Below are 25234 nucleotides of genomic sequence, written 5' to 3' on the forward strand. Positions count from 1 at the left end.
CCTTAGATTTTCTGTATTGTCATGGCAAATTCGTTAGATGAAATGATACTAGTTTGGTTTTATTTTTTGTGAGTTTCACACTAGACACACTTTGGAAAATTACTACAGAGCCACAAGAAGAGAAATATGATAGAGCATTGCTCCAAAGAAAGACAATGGGACAGTGCACCCTAACCTCCTCTTTGCCCATTCCTCAGGGATCTCTTCTCACAAGGGCTAATGATTTTCCTAAACTGTGAAAAACTTGCTGTGGGCACTCCCTGGTCAGAGTCTGAAAAACACAGATTAATTTTTCTACCATTTCAGTGCATAGGACAACAAATGGGTCTCAAAAACACTTCTGTGGAGATCCCTGGCTGAAGATCAGAAATGTCCCACCATTGGAATGAGACTACCCAAGAGGCATACAAATTGAATTTTGAGAGCTGAATTGAAGGGCACGTAAATAAGTATCCTACTCCCTGACAGGATTTTATCATAAGCTTTAGATGCTTTTTTGTCGCATGAACTTTATTGGCCGCTGTGCACACATGTATATATATATATTTTTTTTTTTCTTTTTGCGGTATGCGGGCCTCTCACTGTTGTGGCCTCTCCCGTTGCGGAGCACAGGCTCCGGACGCGCAGGCCCAGCGGCCATGGCTCACGGGCCCAGCCGCTCCGCGGCATATGGGATCCTCCCAGACCGGGGCACGAACCCGTATCCCCTGCATCGGCAGGCGGACTCTCAACCACTGCGCCACCAGGGAGGCCCCACACATGTATATTAACTGCGTGGGTTTAGGTGCAATCCCGCCTCCACAATTTCCTAACATGTGGTTCTTGAGCAAATATTTAATCTCTCTACACCATAATCTTTTCTTTTCCTCCAATCACTGTCCTCTTTTTTGCAACAATTTTATTGAGGCATATTTTACACATCATAAAATTCACCCATTTCAAGTGTTCAATTCAGTAATCCTAAGTAATTTTACTGAGTGGTGCAAGTCACCGTAAATCAATTTTAGAAACTTTTATCCTGCTAGTAAGATCCTTTGTGCCCATTTAGTTAATTCCCATTCCAAGCCTGAGCCCCAGGCAACTAATAGTCTACTTTCTATACCTATAAATTTGCCTTTTCTGACAATTTCATATAAATGGAATTATAAATATGTAATCTCTTGTGTCTCACTCCTTTCGTGTAGCATAATGTTTATGGGGTTCATCCATTATGTAGTCTGTGCTATTAATTTGTTCCTTTTTAGAGCTGAATAGTATGTCACTATATGGATGTACCACATTTTGTCTGTTCCTTCACCAGTTGATGGACATATAGCTTGTCTTCAGTTTTGGGCAATAATGAATAATGCTGCAATGAACACCTGAAGTCTTTGCATAGAAATGTGATTTTACTTCTGTTGGATAGATACCTAACAGTGGAATTGCTGGGTGATATGGTAATTTAATGTTTAACTTTTTGAGACTCACAAACTGTTTTCCAAAGCGACTGCACCATTTACATTTCCACCAGCAATGTATAAGGGTTCCCTTTTCTCTGCATCCTAGAGCTGACATTTGTTATTGTCTGTTTTATTTATTACAGCCATTCAGATGAGCATGGCATTTGTGGTTTTAGTTTCCATTTCTCTAATGCTTAGTAATGTTAGGCATCTTTTCATGTGTATCTTCTTTAGTGAAACATCTGTTCATATCTTTGCCCACTTTTTTCTTGGGTTGTATTATTATTGAATTGTAGTAGTCCTTTGTAAAGTCTGGGTATAATCCTTTTATCTGTTACATATTTGGCAAATATTCTCTCCTAGTCTGTTGCTTGCCTTGTCATTTTCTTTTTTTTTCTTGTCATTTTCTTAATGGTGTCTTTTGAAGTGCAACAATTTTGAATTTAGATAAACTCTAATTTATCAAGTTTTTAATAGACCTTGCTTTTAGTATTGTATCTAGGAAAGTTTTGCCTAATCCAAGGTCTCAAAGATTTTATCCTGTGTTTTACTCTAAAAGTTTTGTTGTTTTTGCACTTACATCTATGATCCATTTGAGTTATTTTTATGTATGGTGTGGAGGTCTAAGTTCATCATTTTTGGATGTGGATATCTAATTGACCCAGCACCATTTGTTAAACTGATTATCTTTTCCTGGCATCTTAGTCAAAAATCAATTGACTATAAATATAAAGATATATTTCTGAACTCTTAGTTCTGTTCCATTGACCTATACCTCTACATTATGCCAGTACCACACTATGTTGATAACTACAGCTTTATAATACATTTAGAAATTGGGAAGTGAAAGTCCTCTGAGTTTTTTCTTCTTCAACATCATTTTGGCTATTCTAGGTGTTTTGCATTCCCTTATAAATTTAAGAGATGCATGTCAGTTCATACAAAAACAAAAAGCCTGCTGGGAATTCGATAGGAATTGCACTGACTCTATAGATATTTGGGGGCATAATTGACATCTTAACAATATTTGAGTCTTTCAATTTATGAACATGGAATGTTTCTCCGGTTATTTAGATCTTTAGTTTCCCTGAACAGAGTTTTGTGATTTTTTAATGTATGTCTTGCTCTTCTTTGCTAAATTTTAATTTAATATTCTTAAGCATTTTATTATTTTTTAACTTTTCTGAACACAATTGTATTCTTAATTTTATTTCCATTTTGTTCATTGCTTATATAGAAAAATACAATTGGTTTTTGTATATTGATCTTGTATCCTGAAACCTTGCTACCTTGATTATTAGTTCTAATAGTATTTTGTAGTTCCCTTATGATTTTCTATATGCAGAATCATGTTGTCTGTAATTAAAGAAAGTTTCATTTCTTCCTTTCTAATATGCCATTCTTCCTTCCTCCCTGCCTTCCTCTCTCCCTCTCTCCCTGGCTAGAATCGCCAGTACTGTATTGAAAAGAAGTGAGGGGAGGTATTCTTGCCTTGTTTCTGATCTTAGAGGGGGAAGTATTCAACCTTTGGGTTTTATTGCAGATACCCTTTATCAAACTGAGGAAGCTCCCTTCCATTTCAAATTTGTTAAGAGTTTTGATCACGGATGAGTGCTGTATTTTGTCAAATGCTTTTCCAGTGTCTATTGAGATGATCATAATGTTTTGTCCATTATTCTATTAATATGATGTATTATATTCATTGATTTTCAGATATTAATCTCATTTGGTCATGGTGTATAACTTTTTAAATATGTTGATGGATTTGGTTTGCTATTTTTTCAGATGACTAAACCTGAATTTCTACCATTAGTAAAAATGAGGATAAAGATATTACTTACTGAGAGAATCACCGGACATCACACATGGCAGAGAATCTAACATGAAGAGCACCAGAATCACAACTAACTGCTGATCAGTCATCAACAGGAAGACACTGGAACTCACCAAAAAAGATACCCCACGTCCAAAGACAAAGGAGAAGCCACAATGAGGTGGTAGGAGGGGTGCAATCACAATAAAATCAAATCTCATAACTGCTGGGTGGTTGACTCACAAACTGGAGAACACTTATACCACACAAGTCTACCCACTGGAGTGAAGGTTCTGAGCCCCACATCAGGCTTCCCGACCTGGGGGTCCGGCAAGGGGAGGAATTCCTAGAGAATCAGACTCTGACGGCTAGTGGGATTTGATTGTAGGACTTCGACAGGACTGGGGAAAGCAGAGACTCCACTCTTGGAGGGCACATACAAAGTAGTGTGCACATCAGGACCCAGGGAGAAGGAGCAGTGACTCCATAGGAGACTGAACCAGACCTATCTGCTAGTGTTGAAGGGTCTCCTGCAGAGGTGGGGGGGCAGCTGTGGCTCACCATGGGGACAAGGACACTGGCAGCAGAAGGTCTGGGAAGTACTCCTTGGCATGAGCCCACCCAGAGGTCACCATTAGCCCCACCAAAGAGCCTGTAGGCTTCAGTGCTGGGTCGCCTCCGGCCAAACAACCAACAGGGAGGGAACTCAGTCCCACACATCAGCGGACAAGCAGATTAAAGTTTTACTGAGCTCTGCCCACCAGAGCAACACCAGCTCTACCCACCACCAGTCCCTCCCATCAGGAAGCTTGCAGGAGCCTCTTAGGTAGCCTCATCACCAGAGGGCAGAGAGCAGAAGCAAGAACAACTACAATCCTGCAGCCTGTGGAACAAAAACCACATTCACAGAAAGATAGATAACATGAAAAGACAGAGGACTATGTACCAGATGAAGGAACAAGATAAAACCCCAGATAAACAACTAAATGAAGTGGAGATAGGCAACCTTCCAGAAAAAGAATTCAGAATAATGATAGTGAAGATGATCCAGGACCTTGGAAAAAGAATGGAGGCAAAGATCGAGAAGATGCAAGAAATGTTTAACAAAGACCTAGAAGAATTAAAGAACAAACAAACAGAGATGAACAATACAATAACTGAAATGAAAACTACACTAGAAGGAATTAATAGCAGAATAACTGAGGCAGAAGAATGGATAAGTGACGTGGAAGTCAGAATGGTGGAATTCACTGCCAAAGAACAGAATAAAGAAAAAAGAATGAAAAGAAATGAAGACAGCCTAAGAGACCTCTGGGACAACACTAAATGCATAAACATTCACATTATAGGGGTCTCAGAAGGAGAAGAGAGAGAGAAAGGACCTGAGAAAATATTTGAAGACTGAGAAAATATTTGAAGAGATTATAGTCGGAAACTTCCCTAACATGGGAAAGGAAATAGCCACCCAAGTCCAGGAAGCGCAGCGAGTACGAGACAGGATAAACCTGAGGAGAAACATGCCGCACCACATAGTAATCAAATTGACAAAAATTAAAGACAAAGAAAAATTATTAAAAGCAACAAGGTAAAAATGACAAATGACATACCGAGGGAACTCCCGTACAGTTAACAGCTGATTTCTCAGAAGAAACACTACAAGCCAGAAGGGAGTGGCATGATATACTTAAAGTGATGAAAGGGAAGAAATTACAACCAAGATTACTCTACCCAGCAAGGATCTCACTGAGATTCGACGGAGAAATCAAAAGCTTTACAGACAAGCAAAAGCTAAGAGAATTTAGCACCACAAAACCAGCTCTACAACATGGTAAAGGAACTTCTCTAGGTGGGAAACACAAGAGAAGAAAAGGAACTATGAAACCAAGCCAAAAACAATTAAGAAAATGGTAATAGGAACATACATATAAATAATTACCTTAAATGTGAATGGATTAAAAGCTCCAACCAAAGGACACAGGCTCGCTGAATGGATACAAAAATGAGACCCATATATATGGCTGTCTACAAGAGACCTACTTCAGACCTAGGGGCACATACAGATTGAAAATGAGTGTGAAAATGACTATAGTACCCAAAGCAATCTACAGATTGAATGCAACCCCTATCAAATTACCAATGGCATTTTTTACAGAACTAGAACAAAAAATCTTAAAATTTCTATGGAGACACAAAAGATCCCAAATAGAAAAAGCAATCCTGAGAAAGAGAAACAGAGCTGGAGGAATCAGACCCGACTTCAGACTATACTACAAAGCTACAGTAATCAACAAAATATGGTACTGGCACAAAAACAGAAATACAGATCAATTGAACAGGATAGAAAGCCCAAAGATAAGCCCATGCACCTATGGTCAACTAATCTATGACAAAGGAGGCAAGGATATACAATGGAGAAAAGACAGTCTCTTCAATAAGTGGTGCTGGGAATACTGGACAGCTACATGTAAAAGAATGAAATTAGAACGCTCCCTAACACCATACACAAAAATAAACTCAAACTGGATTGAAGACCTAAATGTAAGATCAGACACTATAAAACTCTTAGAGGAAAACATAGGCAGAACACCCTTTGACATAAATCACAGCAAGATCCTTTTTGATGCACTTCCTAGAGTAATGGAAATAAAAACAAAAATAAACAAATGGGACCTAATGAAACTTAAAAGATTCTGCACAACAAAGGAAACTATAAACAAGACAAAAAGACAGCCCTCAGAATGTGAGAAAATATTTGCAAACGAATCAACAAGGATTAATCTCCAAAATTTACAAGCAGCTCATGCAGCTCAATAACAAAAAAACAAACAACCCAATTAAAAAATGGGCAGAAGACCTAAATAGACATTTCTCCAAAGCAGGTATACAGATTGCCAACAAACACATGAAAGGATGCTCAACATCACTAATTGTTAGAGAAATGCAAATCAAAACTACAATAAGCTATCACATCACACCGGTCAGAATGGCCATCATCAAAAAATCTACAAACAATAAATGCTGGAGAGGATGTGGAGAAAAGGGAACCCTCTTGCACTATTGGTGGGAATATAAATTGATACAGCCACTATGGAAAACAGTATGGAGGTTCTTTAAAAAACTAATAATAGAACTACCATACAACCCAGCAATCCCACTACTGGGCATATACCCAGAGAGAACCATAATTCAATAAGACACATGCACCCCAATGTTCATTGCAGCACTATTTACAATAGCCAAGACACGGAAACAACCTAAATGTCCATGGACAGATGAATGGATAAAGAAGATGTGGTATATATACACAGTGGAATACTACTCAGCCATAAAAAGGAAAGAAATTGGGTCATTTGTAGAGACGTGGATGGACCTGGAGATTGTCATACAGAGTGAAGTAAGTCAGAAAGAGAAAAACAAATATCATATATTAACGCATATATGTGGAACCTAGAAAAATGGTACAGATGAACTGGTTTGCAGGGCAGAAATAGAGACACAGATGTAGAAAACAAATGCATGGACACCAAGGGGGGAAAGCGGGGGTGGGGATTTGTAGAAAACAAATGCATGGACACCAAGGGGGGAAAGCGGGGGTGGGGATGGTGGTGGTGTGATGAATTGGGAGATTGGGATTGACATGTATACACTGATGTGTGTAAAATAGATAACTAATAAGAACCTGCTGTATAAAAAAATAAATGAAAATTTTAAAAAAAGATATTACTTACCTCACAGGTTTATAGTAACAATCAAATGCAGTAATATACATAAAGTACCTAGCATGGTATCTGACACATAGTAAGAGCTCAGTTCATGGTAATCATGTTGATTATACCACTGACAATAAATATATTCATAAAAAGGAACCCTCCCCTACTGTTGGTAGGAATGTAAATTGGTGCAGCCACCATGGGAAACAGTATGGAGGTTCCTTTAAAAACTAAAAATAGAGTTACCATATGATCCAGCAATCCCACTTCTGGGCATATATCCAGAAAAGACAAAAGCTCTAATTTGAAAAGATACATACACCCCAATGTTCATAGTGGCACTATTTACAATAGCCAAGACATGGAAGCAACCTAAGTGTCCATCAACAGATGAATGGATAAAGAAGTTGTGGTATATATATACATATACAATGAAATATTACTCAACCATAAAAAATGAAATAATGCCATTTGCAGCAACATGGATGGACCTAGAGATTATCATACTAAATGAAGCAAGTCAGAGAAAGACAAATATAATATCACTTATATGTGGAATCTAAAAAAATAGCACAAATGAACTTATTTACAAAACAGAAACAGACTCACAGACATAGAAAACAAACTTATGGTCACCAAAGGGGAAGGGGGAGGGATAAATTGTGAGTACAGAATTAACAAATGCACAACTACTGTATATAAAATAGATAAACAACAAGGATTTACTATACAGCACAGGGACCTATATTTGATATCTTATAATAAACTATAATGGAAAAGAATCAAAAAAATATAGATATACATATGTATGTATAACTGAATCACTTTGCTGTACATGTGAAACTAACACAATATTGTAAATCAACTATAAATCAATCAGTATCTTCATATAATTACCTCATATAAAATAATAGGAAACAGTTGCATAAAACAAGTTAATCTGCTTAATACCAGAGTTATATTACATTCATGGGTGGAAGAAGAAAGGTAATTATAATAGCTTTCTTCCAAGTACTTCCATGTACTCTTTTAAGCACTTTATGTGTATTAACTACACTTGATCGTCCCAACAGCCCTATGAGGTATATACTGCTATAGATGGGCATGCTGAGGGCTTATATAACTTGCTCCATCCAGTTTTAAAGATGTTAAAGGGCAGAGCTGGGATTTAAACACAAGCAGTCTGTCCCCAGGGCCAAGTTCCTTACCACCATGCTATGAGCCATGCTGTGCGCTAATTACTTTACAAACATTATATCTAATTTGCTCTTTGCCACATGGTACATAAAATCATTTCCAATGTACAAATATCCTCTCAGAGTTTCAGTTTCCTTTAAGGGACTTGCTCCAAATTCACATGTGATATTTAAACCCAGGCCTGCCTAAAGCCTATGCATTTTCCATTTGTATTTTCCTTAAATATGTTTTTAAATGGATTCCATCTTTGATGAATCAATGTCTTTTTCTACAAAAGCTGAGAGCTTTTAAAAGCAATATCTAATAATATTTGTCCTGCATTTCCCATGCTTTGCTAGATGGAGACATCAGAACTGACAGACATCAGAAATGGTAAAGTCTGAATGAGGATTTGATACAATAGTTCTGGAATAAGCAGCAGGTTGCCCTAGTGTCATGGTTTTCAAGCTTTTTTTATCTTCAACCCACAGGAAGAAATCTATTTTTCATCACAACCCAGTAGATATACTCACAGAGACACACATTATATTTACAAAAACAATGTTTGGCCTTATATGTTAATAGCATTTATTTTATTTTATTCAGTCTATTTTATTTCTTCGAAAAAAATGCTTGTTAGGACCAACCAAACTGATTTCACAACCATTAGTGCATTATGAGCCACAATTTGAAAAACCCTCCATTGGAAAATACTTTAGATCTCTTCCAGTGCTCCAATTCAGATTTATTTCAAAGTGGCCTGCATGAGACAGCTTCAAGAAGGTGAGTGACTGATTTGGTAGCCATGCTACTTTCTAAAAATAGAACCTAACGAATATATGTCAGACCCACCCAAACCTGAGTTTTAATCTTGCTTTTCTCTTTCCTTTTTTTAGTTCATTCATGAATTTGTTACTTTTTCTACAGCTGTTTGTAGAGTCTACATTTCAGGAGGCATACAGGGACCGAGGAGTGAAGGATGAGTAAAAGCAGGCATGCTTCCTGATGGCAGAGTGGGAATGAAAGCTGTTAATCCAAAAGCATACAGGAAAATATTTTCAAAGTATGATACGTTGAGCAAACAAGAATATGGCACTGTGTATAACAGGGAGACAAGATTTGATATGGAGTGTTAGAAATGTCTCTGTGAGAAGTGTCCTTTGGGCTGAGACTGAAAGAGGAAGAGACAATAACCAGGTAGTGGACAGCATTGTGCGTGCAGGCAAGGTCATACCATATCACAGTCTTCTAAAGCTGGAGGGGGCATGAACCGCTAGTTGAGTAATGGAAGGAAAAGGTCTTCAAACTAAGTCTGGAAAAGTAAACAGGGCCAGACCACACAGGGTCCTGCGGACCATGGAAAGAGGAAAAGGGGTTTTATGGGGCTGAATAACATAAAACTCACATTGTAAAAAGATAACCAAGGGGCTTCCCTGGTGGCGCAGTGGTTGAGAATCCGCCTGCCGATGCAGGGGACACGGGTTCGTGCCCCAGTCTGGGAAGATCCCACATGCCGAACAGCAGCTGGGCCCGTGAGCCATGGCCGCTGAGCCTGCGCATCCGGAGCCTGTGCTCCGCAACGGGAGAGGCCACAGCAGTGAGAGGCCCGCGTGGATTGGAGAGGTTAAACATTACACAGAGAGAGCTGTGTATAGTCTATGGCAATATGATGGAGTTGGGTGGAGTAGGGTGGTGGTCTTTTGTTACTTATCTCCGCTCTTACTGAGCAGACTTTACAATGCATTTCACATGCAGTGGGACCAGATTTACTAATTTTGGAGCTGTCAACTAACAAATAAGCCATGACATAGCATTTTTTTAAAGTAATGGAAATGCATCATTGAGTCTATGGGATAAATGGCCAAGGTGTAGGGAAGCTCTTTCACTTTTAGGTTTAAAAAAATCAGGTTATGATATGAATCTTCATATCCTAGTTATTACCAAACTGTGCTGTGCCCACATATTTTACTGGATATAGTTCTGGAAATTAAAATCTTATCTTCTCTCCCTCTGAGAGTCTAGGATCTGTGATAGAGGGCTTCAGGTCTGATGTGCCGAAGGGGAAAAAGGATTCTTAACAGCCAACTGGCTCCATGATTAAATTAATTTAAAATCATACTGGGCAAGGGAAGCGTGTTGCCTCTTGCCTGGGCTGCTTCTTCTCTGACTAATAATCCCCCGTGTGGCCGGACACTGTCGCTAACTTGACACAACTGCCACCTTTATCAGTTTGTTCTTTGAATAAAAATCGCTGAGCCCAAGTTGCAATAAAAATGCTCGTTCACTTAGGGTGAATTTAATAATACCCTTGTCCCCCACTTCGAGTTAACTAGAGTAATGGGAGAGGAGTCCTCTTCTCTGTCAGCGGGTTTGGGACCTCCGCCTGCCTCCAGTGGGGAGCTGAATGCAGCCAATCACTGCTCTCTATGCGAACCCAGTCTGCCTGGGTTGTATCCATTGGCATCGAGTTACGTTCATGGTTAGCATTCTCTTCTCCCTTCTTTTGCTACCCAGTTCTCAGCCACCTCATTTGCCAGCTATCCCAACAAGACACTGCTCACATCCCATGAGCCACCATTGTTTGTTATATTAGCTAAGGGCAGCTTAAGTGCAATAGACCCCGGGCAGGGTTACGTATAACTAGCACATTATTACTTCCTGAAAGATGTGTAAAACACAATGGATATAACGTGTAGTGGTGCAGCTGGGAGGATTCTGAACCAAATAGCCCAGGTTCAGGAACATATCCTGGTGCTCACTAAACCTATGGCAGAGATGCCCAGCCAGTCCTTGCAAGGAGGTGAACAATAACACTTCCTAAAAGACAATACCAAGGATGCGCTGCCCACATTTTTACAAGCACTTCCCGTGTTTCTGTCTAAACTCCCCCTAAGAGCTTAATTTCTGACATCTTCTGTGTGAATCAGTCCTCAGTGGTAAACAGAATTTTATTGACTGAACAAGTAAACACCGAGGACCTAGTCTTCATTAGAATGTTACAGCCTCAGATTTATGCTTCATTGAATTTCTCTTTTTTCTTTTGTTTGCAAGTCCTTTCCTCCTCTAGCACAATGATCACTCTAAAGAAGAAAATGTACTCAGTACAGTTCTCCCATCATTGATATTCTATGTTTGTTTCCTAAGCAAAGAATTTGTCACTAGGAATTCGTTTGCATCCTGGGCACTGCTCTGCAGACTCTTCATTCTGTGATTCAAATAAAACTTGAAAATACGATCTCAGTGACATGATGTCAAAAGAAACATGTCGAAATAGTGCTGATACAGAGAGCTTTTTGTGACTAGAAATCATGTCTGTGCTTTGAGGAAAACAAAACAAGTCATAGCAGTTGGAATGCATTTTTACAGAAGACTCCTTGCAGACAGCAGAGGCCAATTCTGCTGGCCTGTGTCTCCTTTCCTCTTCCCGTCCCTCCAGCCCATGCTCCTTCAAGTGTGAAGTCCCCGTCTGATCATACGTCCTGCTTAAACCTCTTCACCGTCTTTCCAACGTGCACAGACTCGTGAACAAGCTCCTGTCATGGGATCTGCCCTCTGTCTTTCTCTTCAGGCTCAAGTTTCCTTCTCCCCAGGCTCAAGCTTCCCCTAACACCTGTTGTTCCAACAAACCCAAACTATTTTCCTTTCCCCCCTCACATTGTGTTCTTTCCCATGTCTGTGCTTAATTCGTGTTGTTTTCCTCTCTCAAATCTTACTTTTGGACCTGGAGACCCCTTCACCTCTACCATTTATTGGGTGTTTTACCTCGTGCACATTACTTAAGCTTCACTGGGCCCTGATTTCCTCATTTGTAAAATGGGAGCGTAAGAACAGCATTGTGGGGTTAATGACACCACATTTGTGGAGTGCTTTAGAGTCTGCCCCAGAGATGTTGGCTTTATTTTGTAGTTATTATTACTGTCACCATCCTTCAAAATTTAACTCAGTTTTCTCCTCTGCTGAGTAGATTTCCCTTCCCTCCTTATCCCAGGGACTGAGTGAATTACTGCCCTGTACTGTGCACTTACTTCTTTATTGCCCTTTTTATATCTTTTTCTTATCATTTATGTGGTTCATGATTTGTTATAATGTTGCTGGGCAATGAAGTTGTTAGTGTGGAAAAATAAGCATGAGGTGCTTCAAGGAGGGCTTGTAACTCATATTTTATGGACCTCCTACAACAGTGTGTTCAGGATATGATCGTTAATAATAGGTGAATAAATGGGGTGTTCTTTATATCCTGGGCTTTATAGCTTTGTAGACCTCCAGTTAATGGGTTCTTACTATATGCCAGGAATGACATTAAATATTATACTCATCATATCTTGTCTTTACTATGATCAAATGTGGAAGATCTTCTTATCATTCCCATTTTACACATGTGGAAACTGAGGGCCTGGAGTGAATAATAGACCAGTACTCCCAAAGCCTGAACCCTTAGCTTAGGAAAGTTCTGCTCTGATCTGTAAGGTGTCCTTTGCCTCTGGGCCTCTTTAGTGTGTAAATGTATTTAACCCACTTGCATTTCTAATTCCCCTCCAGGTACTCCTTCCAAGATGAGGAAGACATGTTCATGGTGGTGGACCTCCTGCTGGGCGGGGACCTGCGTTATCACCTGCAGCAGAATGTCCGCTTCCAGGAAGACACCGTGAAGCTCTTCATCTGTGAGCTGGCCATGGCCCTGGACTACCTGCAGAGCCAGCGCATCATTCACAGGTCAGTCAAGTCCAAGGGGACAGCCTTGGTCTGAATGCACAGGAGGGAATGCACAACCTGAAGCATTCAACAGGTCCTTGTTGAACGTGACATCTAATTCTTACTCAATTCTTACGACATCCCTGGAGGGAGGTGTACTGTCCCCATTTTTCAGATGAAAAAAACCCAAAAACTGAGCACATTGAGCTTAGTCTGCCCAAGGTCACAGTTTGTAAACAACAAGACCAGAATTAGTGAGTGTTGGTGCTGCTTATAACTAAGCCTAGACAAAGAGAAGAAAAGGTGACATATAGGAACTTAATAAATATAAATGAATTAATCAAAAGAAATGGAGGAAGTGCATGAAGGGAAAGAAATAGAATGGGTAGGAAGAAAATTCTTTGGGGAGAAAATTTGAGTCCTAGCATCTGCCTGTCATCTACCCTATTGTGTGGGCATGCTGAAGGCAGAAGTCAGCAAAAGCAATGTATCTCCTTCACTTGGGGCATTTGTGTTAAAGACAAACAAATAACACAAGTAGCTATAAACCCAAACAGACAACAGAGAGAAAAGGATAATACTTTATGTTTATATAGGAGTTCGTAGTTTTTTTGTTTTGTTTTGTTTTGCGGTACGCGGGCCTCTCACTGTTGTGGCCTCTCCCGTTGGGGAGCACAGGCTCCAGACGTGCAGGCCCAGCGGCCATGGCTCACGGGCCCAGCCGCTCCGTGGCACGTGAGATATTCCCGGACCCGGGGCGCAAACCCATGTCCCCTGCATCGGCAGGCGGACTCTCAACCACTGCACCACTAGGGAAGCCCAAGAAGTTCGTAGTTCTAATGGTAATTTTCTATATAATATCTCACTTGATCTCTGTAATAAGTGACAAGTGAGCTGAGCAGGTATAGTCAGACCAGTATTAAATATGAGATTCTGTGACTTGGAGGCATTAAAGTATCATCTAGGTTACTTATAAGAAGTTTGAACCTAATCACCATCAAAGCAGCTACTATTTACCTGGCTTTCTATATGCCAGGTACTGCTAGGTACTTTCCTATATTATCCTGTTAAATTCTCAAAACTCAAAGAGGACTCCACATTTCATTACACTATTCCCATTATACAGATGAGAAATGTGTGGCTCAAAGATGTGCCAAGGAGAGACCCTGACAATTGACATTGCCGGGATTCAAATCTATATCTCTCTGATCCTAAAGTCAGAGCTCTGTCTACTATACTACCTTGCATTAATTACACATATGAAATATATACATTAATTAATTTTACATTGTTAAATGAACAACCAACATGTGACTCTGCCACTGTCATCTCTAATCCTAGAAGAATCTGCTGAGTTTTTAAGTTTAATTATGTCTCACTTACTGAAAATTTGTCTAGATAAAATTTTTGCCCACCACTAGTTGACATTTATCTAGAACTTATCAGGACTAGTACAGGGCCTGTGGTTGAAGATGTAACATCATAATTTATAGATTCTCCATGCAAGCACTGTGGACCAATCCTTTTTTTTTTTTTCTTTTTGGCCTTGGTGCTTACATAATTATTATTTAATTTTCTATCTTTGGAAGGGCCCATTTGTACTGGAAACATACTCTTCAGGCAATGGATAAATGGAAAGCAGACCAGTTAATCCTGTATGATCTCGGAAGTAAATTTACACACCTGGTGTTTTTGTCAATAACTTGGAATCCTGTTGACAAGCGATCTTTCTCCCATAGTGGCTTTCTGGTACCTCGCGCCTAGTTCTTTCCGAGGAGAAACTTTTCGTATTTGTAGGCTATAGAGTCCCTGTCAGGGTCTTCATGCTCACTCATCCTCCCCCGAATTGCCAACCCACAGTCTGTTTGGGGTGCTGACATTGCAGATCTCAGGCAGAAGCCAGGGACTATGAAAAGCCAACATCACCAGAGGCCACCTTGTAACTTTCTCCCTTCTCTGTTTGAATCTGAGTTCTGTGCCTTCTTTCTCTGAGCTTCATTTTCTCAGTCATCACAAGTCAAGATGCTCTGAGCATTTTTGCCAAGTGCTTAGAACCATGTTCCAAGAAGAATACAGGAGAAAAACGAAACAGAAAACTTGATACAATTTTCACCCCCAAGGAACATAACCATACCAAATAGCATTGTTTTCTGTCCTTGTCTCCCTCACTCTCTTTTGCTCCTATCATGGTTTTGCCACTTGAATAAGAAACCAAGGACTAAGTTTCTGCTCCTTGCCCTTTACACACTCACAATTACTACTTAGTGCCCGTCTTCAGAGGGCCTCTTTGTACTGGAATGTCTCCTTCTCATGGCAGAGGAATGGGAGGCAAACACCATGACGTTATGAATGCTGGGTTAAAATGAGATAGCATCCTAGGACAGGAATAAAGATGCAGACGTAGAGAATGGACTTGAGGACATGGGGAGGGGGAAGGGTAAGCTGTGACAAAGCGAGAGAGTGGCATGGACATATATACAGAACCAAATGTAAAATAGATAGCTAGTAGGAAGCAGCTGCATAGCACAGGGAGATCAGCTCGGTGCTTTGTGACCACCTAGAGGGGTGGGATAGAGAGGGTGGGAGGGAGACGCAAGAGGGAGGAGATAGGGGGATATATGTACACGTATAGCTGATTCACTTTGTTATACAGCAGAACACAACATTGTAAAGCAATTATACTCCAATAAAGATGTTAAAAAAAAAACCAGAAAACAATCCAGATGTATTTCTACTGCCCATATGTCCTACCTTGCCTCCCCATGCATTATATTTTATAGGCAGTCGTAGCATTTTGTACCTCTCCTGAGGAGTTGTGATGTTTTGGGTATGTAATTACCTAATGTCTGTCTGCTGTGCTAAACTGTAAACTCCCTGAGTTGGGGCCATGCATGATGTGCTTCTCACTGTGTAACCAGTGTGTGACAAAAATCTGAAGGAATGAACACTGCTCGAACCACACGGATGACAGATTGACTAAAAGCCCAGCTTTACAGATAACAAAGACGAAATTAAACTAGAAGGCATTAAAGCCATAAATTTCAGACCTACCTTGGTTTTCACATTGGGTAATCATATAATTTATCATCCAAACCAGGGTACTCCTGAGAATGAAAGGAGTTGTGTTAATAATTACGCTGGGACAACGGGCAAAACTCCTAAGTGTTTTGGAAAAATCAGAACATATATCAACCTCATTAGGGCTTTTCAAGACAGCCATGACCAAATAGGCATTTTAATTGTGAGAGAGCTCTAATAACCAGGACTTTCTGCCTTCAGACTACTAGCTATCAATGTGAAGTGATTTCCTTGTGAAGTGGTATCAAATGGCTTAAAAGACATGTACATGGTGAAGTAAGCAGTGTCCCTTTGTCTACGGCATTTAGAGGATAATAGTGGTGGCACTCTGAAGCCAGCTTCAGGGCTCCTGGGGCAGAGTTAAAAGCGTGAAGAGCAACATAGAAGAAGAGATAGAGGCTTCTGAGTACTGTAATTCTCTTTCTAAATCTCTTTCTTCCAAAGAATCTGAAGAATTCCTGCTGTATTTGATGGCATCTATGATAACAAAACATCTTTCAGCTACTTAGAGGATTGGATTGTAAGACACAACCTGAGTTCTAAGGTATTAAAATGTGAATAAAAAAAAAAAAAGGACAGAATACAGTAGATTTCCCAGGCAAGGAAAGATCATCTGCATAAAAGTGCAGATATAAAATATGTGACTTCCTAATTTCAAAACAACATTTTGGGGCTTCCCTGGTGGCGCAGTGGTTGAGAGTCCACCTGCCGATGCAGGGGGCGCGGGTTTGTGCCCCGGTCCGGGAGGATCCCACATGCCGCGGAGCGGCTGGGCCCGTGAGCCATGGCCGCTGAGCCTGCGCGTCCAGAGCCTGTGCTCCGCAACAGGAGAGGCCACAACGGTGAGAGGCCCGCGTACTGCAAAAAACAAACAAACAAACAAACAAACAAAACATTTTGTCTCTGGACAGGGTAGAAGGTTCCAAATTACCTGTGGTGGTCAGCGAATATGTGTAGAGCAGAAGCGGTAATAGGCTGCCCTGACTGAGGGACTCCTGGGTACCAGGTGCTCTGCTTAAACACTTGTGAATTATTTCACTCAGTCCGCCCACAAGTCCAAGAGGCTGATGGTGTGATCGTCCTCATTTTATAGCTGATGAAACTCCGGTTCAGAAAATCACTTGGCTAACGTGTAGGTGAGGCCACCTACACTTGAAGGATATGCAGAGCTCTTAGCCACTCTCCACACCTACTGCTGTTCAGCACTGTTGTTGCCCTGAGGAGGGTGTGGTACAGGGTGGGGCACGGCCACCTGCCTTCAGGTACCCGCTGTCTGGCTGCACAAGTGAAGATGATGCAAATGGAGCCAACAGACAACAGAAGAGCCTAAAACTAGAAGCTAAATTGGATGAGAAAGACTGAAGTGCTTCAGTAGGGAAGATGCTTTGGGGTAACGAAACAAGGTTCTTCTGAGCTCAGAGGGCTTAAAAGCAGGAAGGAGAGTTTAGTCTGTGTAAGGGGAACTGTATTCCAAATGAAAGTATTCGTTTGTCTCCCTGTGGTAACACAGAATAGGCTCTGTCTTTAGTTTTTTTGTTTGCATTGTTTTTCCTGCCAGCATGGCCAGCTTAGTTATTTTTTTTAAATGCCATAAATGCTATTTCTGCCTAAATTCCAAATGAGACTTAAATGGGGTTTTGTTTTATTTTGTTTGTGGATTTTTTTTAATCCACAGACTTGACTTTTTGTAGTTTCCTAAATATGTAGAATATTTAGCTAATTTTTTTTCACTTTTACAATCTGTTTTCTCTATAGCTGTGAAAGACACAGGATTGCACAGTAATCATTAATTTCGAATTGTGCAATTAGACATATTTCTTATTGGGTGGGAAGTCAAACATTTTTCTATGACTATAGCTTGAAAATCAGCTCTAGTTTCCAAATTATGGCCATTTCCTTGTTCAATATTCCGCTTTACTTACATTACATCGGTGAATGAAGAGCTTAAGATATGGATACCGTGATTATTTGCTTTTATTTTTAAAAATAAGGAAAATTAAACTCATTACAATCCTTCCTGTGGGATAGTACTCTGATTTGTTGATTGCCACAGTCTCTCCAGTGAATAAAGTGATAGAAAGTAATTATTACAGTCTAATGACAAATTTGTATTCCTTCCCTTGTCAGATGTTAAAGACTCAATTACAGATTTAATCTAATGAGATGAATTGTTTGGGACAGTTAAATAGTAAGTCATCTTGGTCAAAATACCATTTGAGAGGATGTTTCTTTTTCCGTCATTCTAAGAACTATCTCACTCTAATGAAGTTATAACTAACTGCTTTCTAAATTCCTACAGGAATAAGATAAAAATCTAATTAGGCCATTGGTATCAATGATAGCGGTGCAACAGAGTGAGCTGCAAAAGTTCATCTCCAACTGATTACAGATACGCTGAAGTAGGAATAAAAGAAAATTCATGATTGTCAAAAAAAGAATAGGATGCTATTTTTATTCATCACCTTTATCTTCTCTGCTATAATCATAGAAACTGTTAACTAACACCCAGTCCATCTCGGAGCCTCCATAAAATACACAAAGGAATTAGTTTTTGCACATCCCCTCTTGGACTGAAGTAGCTGCTTGCCAGGTGTTTATATCATTCTTCTAGAAATCAGCATTTTGATGGTGAAGAAAAAAACTTAGGGATATGCTCTCTCAAAAATATTCATTCAAGAACTGTTTCTTGAGTATCTGTTTGCCAGACAATGTTCTCGGTGCTGACCCTCAATGCTGAAAGGGCAGACAACTTCCCCGTCATCCAGAGTTGATAATATAGCATGAAAGGGAGTCAAGTAAACAATTCAACACTCGTACCAGAAAGGTGTTTAAATTCTGTGGCATTTACTACAAAGGAAATAAGCAGTTATGTGTGTATCCTGTGCCACCCATACACATCACTCACACTCAGTGCATCTTCACAGTGGTCTTGATCCTACTTTTAGTGGTAGCCCCTGGCTCACAATATTCTTTATAAGAAGTGGTCTCTCCCTCCTAAACTGAGGCCCTACTTCTCACTCCTGTTCTAATCTCTAATCTAATCTCTAGTCTAATCCAGAGCGGTTGCTAAATACATCAGTGACTGAACAAATGAATGAGGACAGAATATACACGTGCTCCTTGGGTGGACGTGGAAGGTAAAGGTTGCTGCGGATAAAGTTGTCTTCAGCATCTTTTTAATTTATCCCCACTGTGTGTCTACAGTGTATGGGGCTCCATACTGCCTTTCCTCCATGTTGTGTTAGTTTTTATGCCGTGTAATGAAACCACCACAGATGTAGTGACTCAAAATAACACACATTGATTATCTCACAGTTTCTTTGGGCCAGGAGTCTGGGCACATCTTAGCTGCGTTCTCAGAAACGCTGTAATCAAGGTGGTGGCCAGAACTGGGTTCTCTTCTGGAGGCTGGACTGGGCAAGGGTCCAGTTCCAAGTTCAGTAGGGATGTTGGCAGAATTCATTGCCTCATGACTATAGGACTCTGCTTGTTTCCTCAAACTCAGTGAGGAGACCAAGACTCCAGAGTGAGTCTGCTAGCAAGACATTGAATAAAATTACATAACACAATCGCTCACAAAGAAGAGCGACCTCCCATCACCCTTGCTGTGTAATGTCGGTTAGAAGCAAATCATACAATCAGCCCACACTCAAGGGCTGAGGATGATACAAGACATGAACAGCAGGAGGTGGGGACCATGGGGGGCACCATAAAGTCTGTCTACCATACTTCCTCTAAACAAGTTTTCCTATGCCTGACTCCGACATCAATATCCTCTATGACCGTAAACATAACCCTGGACATCCCTGTCAAGGAAGCAATGAGGTGGTTTGGCCAAATGAACAGGAATGGTTCTTTCATACCTAAGAGTCTAGGGTGATTTCCCCTCAGCCCTGATAGGGGCTGATAGGATGACACTCTTCAAAGTATAACCTCTTTGACTTTCTACTCTCTACCACGCACCCATTTCTCCCCAGCAATGCCCCATGACCGAAATGAACTGTCAAAGGGCATGTAACAGTGAGGTGGGATAATCAGCCTTTAACACATTTAATAATCAAGACCTTTTTGCAATTCAGTTGTGAGCCCAAATTCTTTGTTTTAACGAAGGTCTTCAGTTTGTTACAGGCAGAGATCTTCAAGGCTGAGATTTCGTCTTTTTGTCTGACTCATACACACTGCAGCATCTTAGAAAACACATTTTATTTTCTTGGGATGATCATTCATAGGGAAAAAATAAGATCTTTCTGCAGCTAATCATTTTAGTCAATGATCACTGAGTGACAGATGAGTTTCTGATGAATGAACTTGTCCACACAGTGACACCCCAGGTTTCTGAAGCCTGTGGAAATGAGTCATCTGGAGAGATGCTTTTCTAATTCCTGGAGGTGTTTACTCCCCTCTGCTCACCATTTAAATTATACTACAAGTACCTATCTCATTTTCTTAATGGCATAAGAAGAGCTGTCATTCATTGGGCATATACCAAGAACTAGGCACTGCACTAACAAGCGTTTTGCACACACTGCCTAGTCTGATAGTCAACAATACTATGACAGGGTTAAGTGACTTGCCCAGTACCATACAGTTGGTATACTAAGGCCACATTCAAAAGTAGGATGAACTGATTCAAAGATCCTGCTCTTAAGATAGGCTCTTTTAGTTTCATTCTTATGAACGTAATAGACTTCTTCAAGATCAGATGAGCTATTTAGTGCTATTTACCCAACAGCAACAAACACTAGCTTAGATACACATTTTTAGTTGGTATGTGTTATGGGTTAAATTTTGTGTCCCCCCCAAAAGCTATGTTGAAGTCCTAATCCCCAGTAACTCAGAATGTGACCTTATTAGGAATTAAGGTCTTTACAGAGGTCATCAAGTAAAAATGAGTTTATGAGGGTGGGTCCTAACCCAATCTAACGGGGATTCTTATCAAAAGAGGGAACGTGGACATAGAGATAGATATAAACAGAAGGAAGATGATGTGAAGAGACACAGGGAGAACTCTGTGTGAAGATGAAGGATTGGAGTGATGTGTCTATAAGCTGAGGAAGGCTAACGTTTGCCAGCAAACCAACACAAGCTAGGAGGAAGCAAGGAAGACCCCTCACCTACAGGTTTCAGAAGGAGGAGGGCCTTGATGACACCTTGATTTAGACTTTTAGCCTCCAGAACCATGAAACAGTATATTTCTGTTTTTTTAAGCCACCTAGTTTGAGGTACTTTGTTACAGCAGCCCTGGCAAATGAAGACAGTAAGTTTTCACAGTTTTTTTAGGTGCTGAAATTTCATTCTTTGCTTCTCTAGCACGTACTACTCAGAGCAGCTTCTACTTCACTCCTGATATGCTGCTTCAAATATATTATGGGATGGAGGGCCAGAACAAAACTTGTTAGAATTGTTTATAAAATTACAGTAACCCGAGAGAGAGTTCACTAAGTCAAACCCATTAGCTTTAGTATATGGTAAGCTATTTTATGTTGCCCAGAGACTGTCTCTGCTTACTTTCATATTTCAGATTTGGTGAGATATTTCAGATATCTCTGACTTTTTCATAACGTTTCTCTAGTCCAAGGAGTTTTGTTTTGCACTTAACATATCTCTAAGGGAAGTGAAATCTTTTCCAATTTACCAAAGCAGCATGTCTAGGATGATGAAATTAAAAGTCTAAAAATACTTATAGATGATCCGATTACTTGTATTGTTCACGCTCTACGTGATGCTGCCTTTCTTCCTCCCAATGTATTGATAATATTTTCTGTTTATTGCAGTGGGATAATAGATTTTGGCTTCCGACTGCCATTTTCTGTGGAGTGGTTGAGAAAATGCCCTTGCTTGTTGTTTTGGTAAATCTTCTCTTCAGAAGCTCACCAGCCCTTGCGAATGTTTTCTCTTCCTAACTCCCATGGCAGAAGGGCCATTTGAGCCTCAAAAACAAAACGGCAGTGCAGTAATGAGGGTATTAGGTTGGTACGTTCTATTCAGCACCTGCTCCCAAGCTACCGAATAATGAATGAGCATGAATTACACATTGTGAAAACAGGAGGCTCTGCCTGCTTTGTATTGTGCGTCAGGCAGTTCCGAAAGGAGCTTTGAAACTGTGCTTCTCACACGAGGGCACCCATTTGTGAAAACCCACGTGAACAAGGCAAAGAGCTGCTCGCTTACAGGTTAACATTTAACTCGCCTGGTCCTGAGCTTTTAATAATTTCTATAAGGTCAAGAGTTTCGTTAATATGCAACCTGTAACTTAGTCCAAATTAAATTTTACTTTGCCTAGCCTACATTTTAGTACAAAGCTGAAGCTTCATCCTTTCAGGTTTAGTCATTTAACAGGTAGTATTGATGACTTATTTATGTGCCAGACACACAGCTCTTGAATGGAGGTTTTTTTTTATTTATTAACAACTTTGTTTGTTCACATGTATATTTTTAAAATTTTTTATTGAAGTATAGTTGATTTACAATGTTGTGTTAATTTCAGGTATACAGCAAAGTGATTCAGTTTATATATACACATATATATGTGTATATGTGTGTGCATCTATCTATCTATCTATCTATATATATATAAGTCTATTCTTTTTCAGATTCTTTGCCATTGTAGGTTATTACAAAATACTGAGTAAAGTTCCCTGTGCTATACAGTAGGTCCTTCTTGGTTATCTATTTTATATACAGTAGTGTGTATATGTTAATCCTAAACTCCTAATTTATCCCTCCCCCCTTCCCCTTTGGTAATCATAAGTTTGTTTTCTACATCTGTGACTCTATTGCTGTTTTGTAAATAAGTTCATTTGTATCATTTTTTTAGATTCCACATATAAGCAATAGCATATGATATTTGACTTTCTCTGTCTGACTTACTTCACTTAGTATGAAGAGTTTTTGAAGAATAAAAACCTGGTTTCTGTCCCTTTAGAGCTTACAGTTTGGTTGAGGAGATGGACAATGAATATAATACAGAAACATAAACAATGAACAAATACATAAATAATCATGTTAGTTACAGATTCTGTTGAGTGCTTTATGGGAAATAAACAAGGATCTAAGAAAAAGTACAGAGTTGGGGGTGAGGGCCATTGCTCTCGAAGAAGCCTCGCCAGTAGGTGGCATTTGAGCCAAGCCTTGCAGGACAAGCAGCTCTAAGGTGGAAGTTTGTTAGGTGTCCTGGAGCAGAACAGAGGCCTCTGTGGTTGGAACATGTGAGAAAGGGGGAGCGTGGTTCAAGAAGCCACAGGAGAGGTGAGCCGAAATCAGGTTGTCTTACCATGCTCTAACAAAGGCTCTAGTTCAAACTTATTTCGTATTTGTGCTTTAATGAAAATACAGAGCCAGTCAGGAGAGGGGACATATTTGAATTTGTAATCAGTTTGGAGATAAGGATAGAACATTCACAGTGGGTGGTAGGAAAATAAGGAGGGAAATCATAGAGAATGGGATCCATTAGCTATTCTAGATACTAGGGCAAAACAGAGCCTGGAGATTATTAGTTCAACTTGCTCCCTCTGTAGGTAAGGGATTGGCATACTTTATCTGTAAAAGGCTAGAGAGCAAATGTTTTAGACTTTGTAGGCTATAGGGTCTGTCACAACTCATCGACGTTGCCATTGTAGAGTGAAGGCATCCAGATAACATGTAAGCAAATGAACATGATTGTGTTGCAGTAAAACCTTATTACAGACACTGAAACCTGAATTTCACATGATTTTTTATGTGTCTTAAGATAGTATTCATTTTTTTATTTTTCAACTATTTAGAAATGTAGGATCCCTTCTTAGCTCATAGCCATACAAAACCAGATGATGTGCTACATTTGGCCCATGGGCCATAGTTTGTCAACCCCGGTACAGATGCTAAAACTGTGGCCCAGAGAAGCAAGTGATATGCCCAAGGTCACAAGGCAAATCAGAGAGAAGGCTAAGATAAGAAATCATGTGTTCTAGCTATTAGGCTGGTACTTAAAAGAAAAAAAAATAGTGTCTTCATGGATAAAAGTAATGAGAGGATATTATGTAATATCTTATAATAAGATTTTTATGTAATACTTTGGTTCAAATCGATAAAGATGGCATGTTTATTTTAGAAATTTGTGGGGAAATATAGAAAAGTATTGCAGAAAATAAAAACCCAGTGGTAATCTAATGTGTTTTGTTTATTTCTAGTCTTATTTGGTTGAGCATTAAATATATACTGATAATCTTTTATAGAATTATCACTAGATGTATAGGAATATACAAATATATACATATAGTCATATCCTTTGTAAACAGAATAATATGAAGATATTTTATATGCTCAGATCATGTAGTTGTCCACCATGATAATCATATGCCCATAGCAAGGCTATTTGCAAGGTGTCCGTCATAAGCAGTGACTGATCTCATTAGAATTATATGATGGCTCTTCCACTTACAAGAGAGGCAACCATGGGCAAGTTACTTAGCATCTCTGACCCTCATTTGCTATATCAGTAAAATGAAGAAACCTATACATAAATACAGGGCTGTGGTGGAGATAAATTCTAACATATGCACAACACCTACATAGAAAGTGTTCAATAAATTTATAGCTATTGATTAATATTGATACACTATATCCATTTGCTTCCATTACCTTCCTTGCACTAAACTATGGGGAAAACATACTGTTCCTTCTCATATTCTAGAATACATCATCACCAAAATTACACATTTATCTTATAATACAACCATTAAGAAAACACAATATTCTCATTTGAAAGCAGAGTATGACATAGTAGACAGGGTAAGGGGCTTTGGACTAGTCAGATCAGGGTTCAGTTTGGGGCTTCGTCCACTTATTAGGTGTATGACTTTAGGAAAATTAATAAGCCCTGAGATCTATTTCACTAATTTGTGAAGTAGATTTAATAATGTCATATATAGGGGCTTCCCTGGTGGCGCAGTGGTTGAGAGTCCGCCTGCCGATGCAGGGGACACGGGTTCGTGCCCCGATCCCGGAAGATCCCACATGCCACGGAGCGGCTGGGCCCGCGAGCCATGGCCGCGGAGCCTGTGTGTCCGGAGCCTGTGCTCCGCAACGGGAGAGGCCACAGCAGTGAGAGGCCCGCGTAGCAAAAAAAAATAAAAAATAAAAAATAATGTCATATATATTAAAGCAGGAAAAATATGACAAGCCCTTACTACATTGCTCAGAAAGTCAGGGATGGCTAATAAAGGGAAGCCATACTATTTTCCTGCCAGTAGGAAAACAGCTATGGGCTATTACAGAACCTTGGGATGTTAGAGTGAAGATTAACATAGAGATCAAGTGCTACCTACATCCAAAGGCAGAATTTCTTC

At 39.8% G+C, this 25234-nt stretch overlaps 1 protein-coding gene across 1 annotated transcript in view; it reads left to right on the forward strand.

Moving 5' to 3' along the window:
* The window catches only part of STK32A (serine/threonine kinase 32A), an 86971-nt gene that overhangs the window by 19504 nt on the left and 42233 nt on the right, over positions 1 to 25234 (forward strand). The window contains exon 3 of the mRNA XM_060092037.1: positions 12678 to 12851. Coding sequence (XP_059948020.1) covers positions 12678 to 12851 — 174 coding nt within the window. The remainder of the gene's footprint in view (positions 1 to 12677; positions 12852 to 25234) is intronic.

This window comes from Mesoplodon densirostris, chromosome 3 (genome assembly GCF_025265405.1).
Source record: "Mesoplodon densirostris isolate mMesDen1 chromosome 3, mMesDen1 primary haplotype, whole genome shotgun sequence".
NCBI lineage: Eukaryota > Metazoa > Chordata > Mammalia > Artiodactyla > Ziphiidae > Mesoplodon > Mesoplodon densirostris.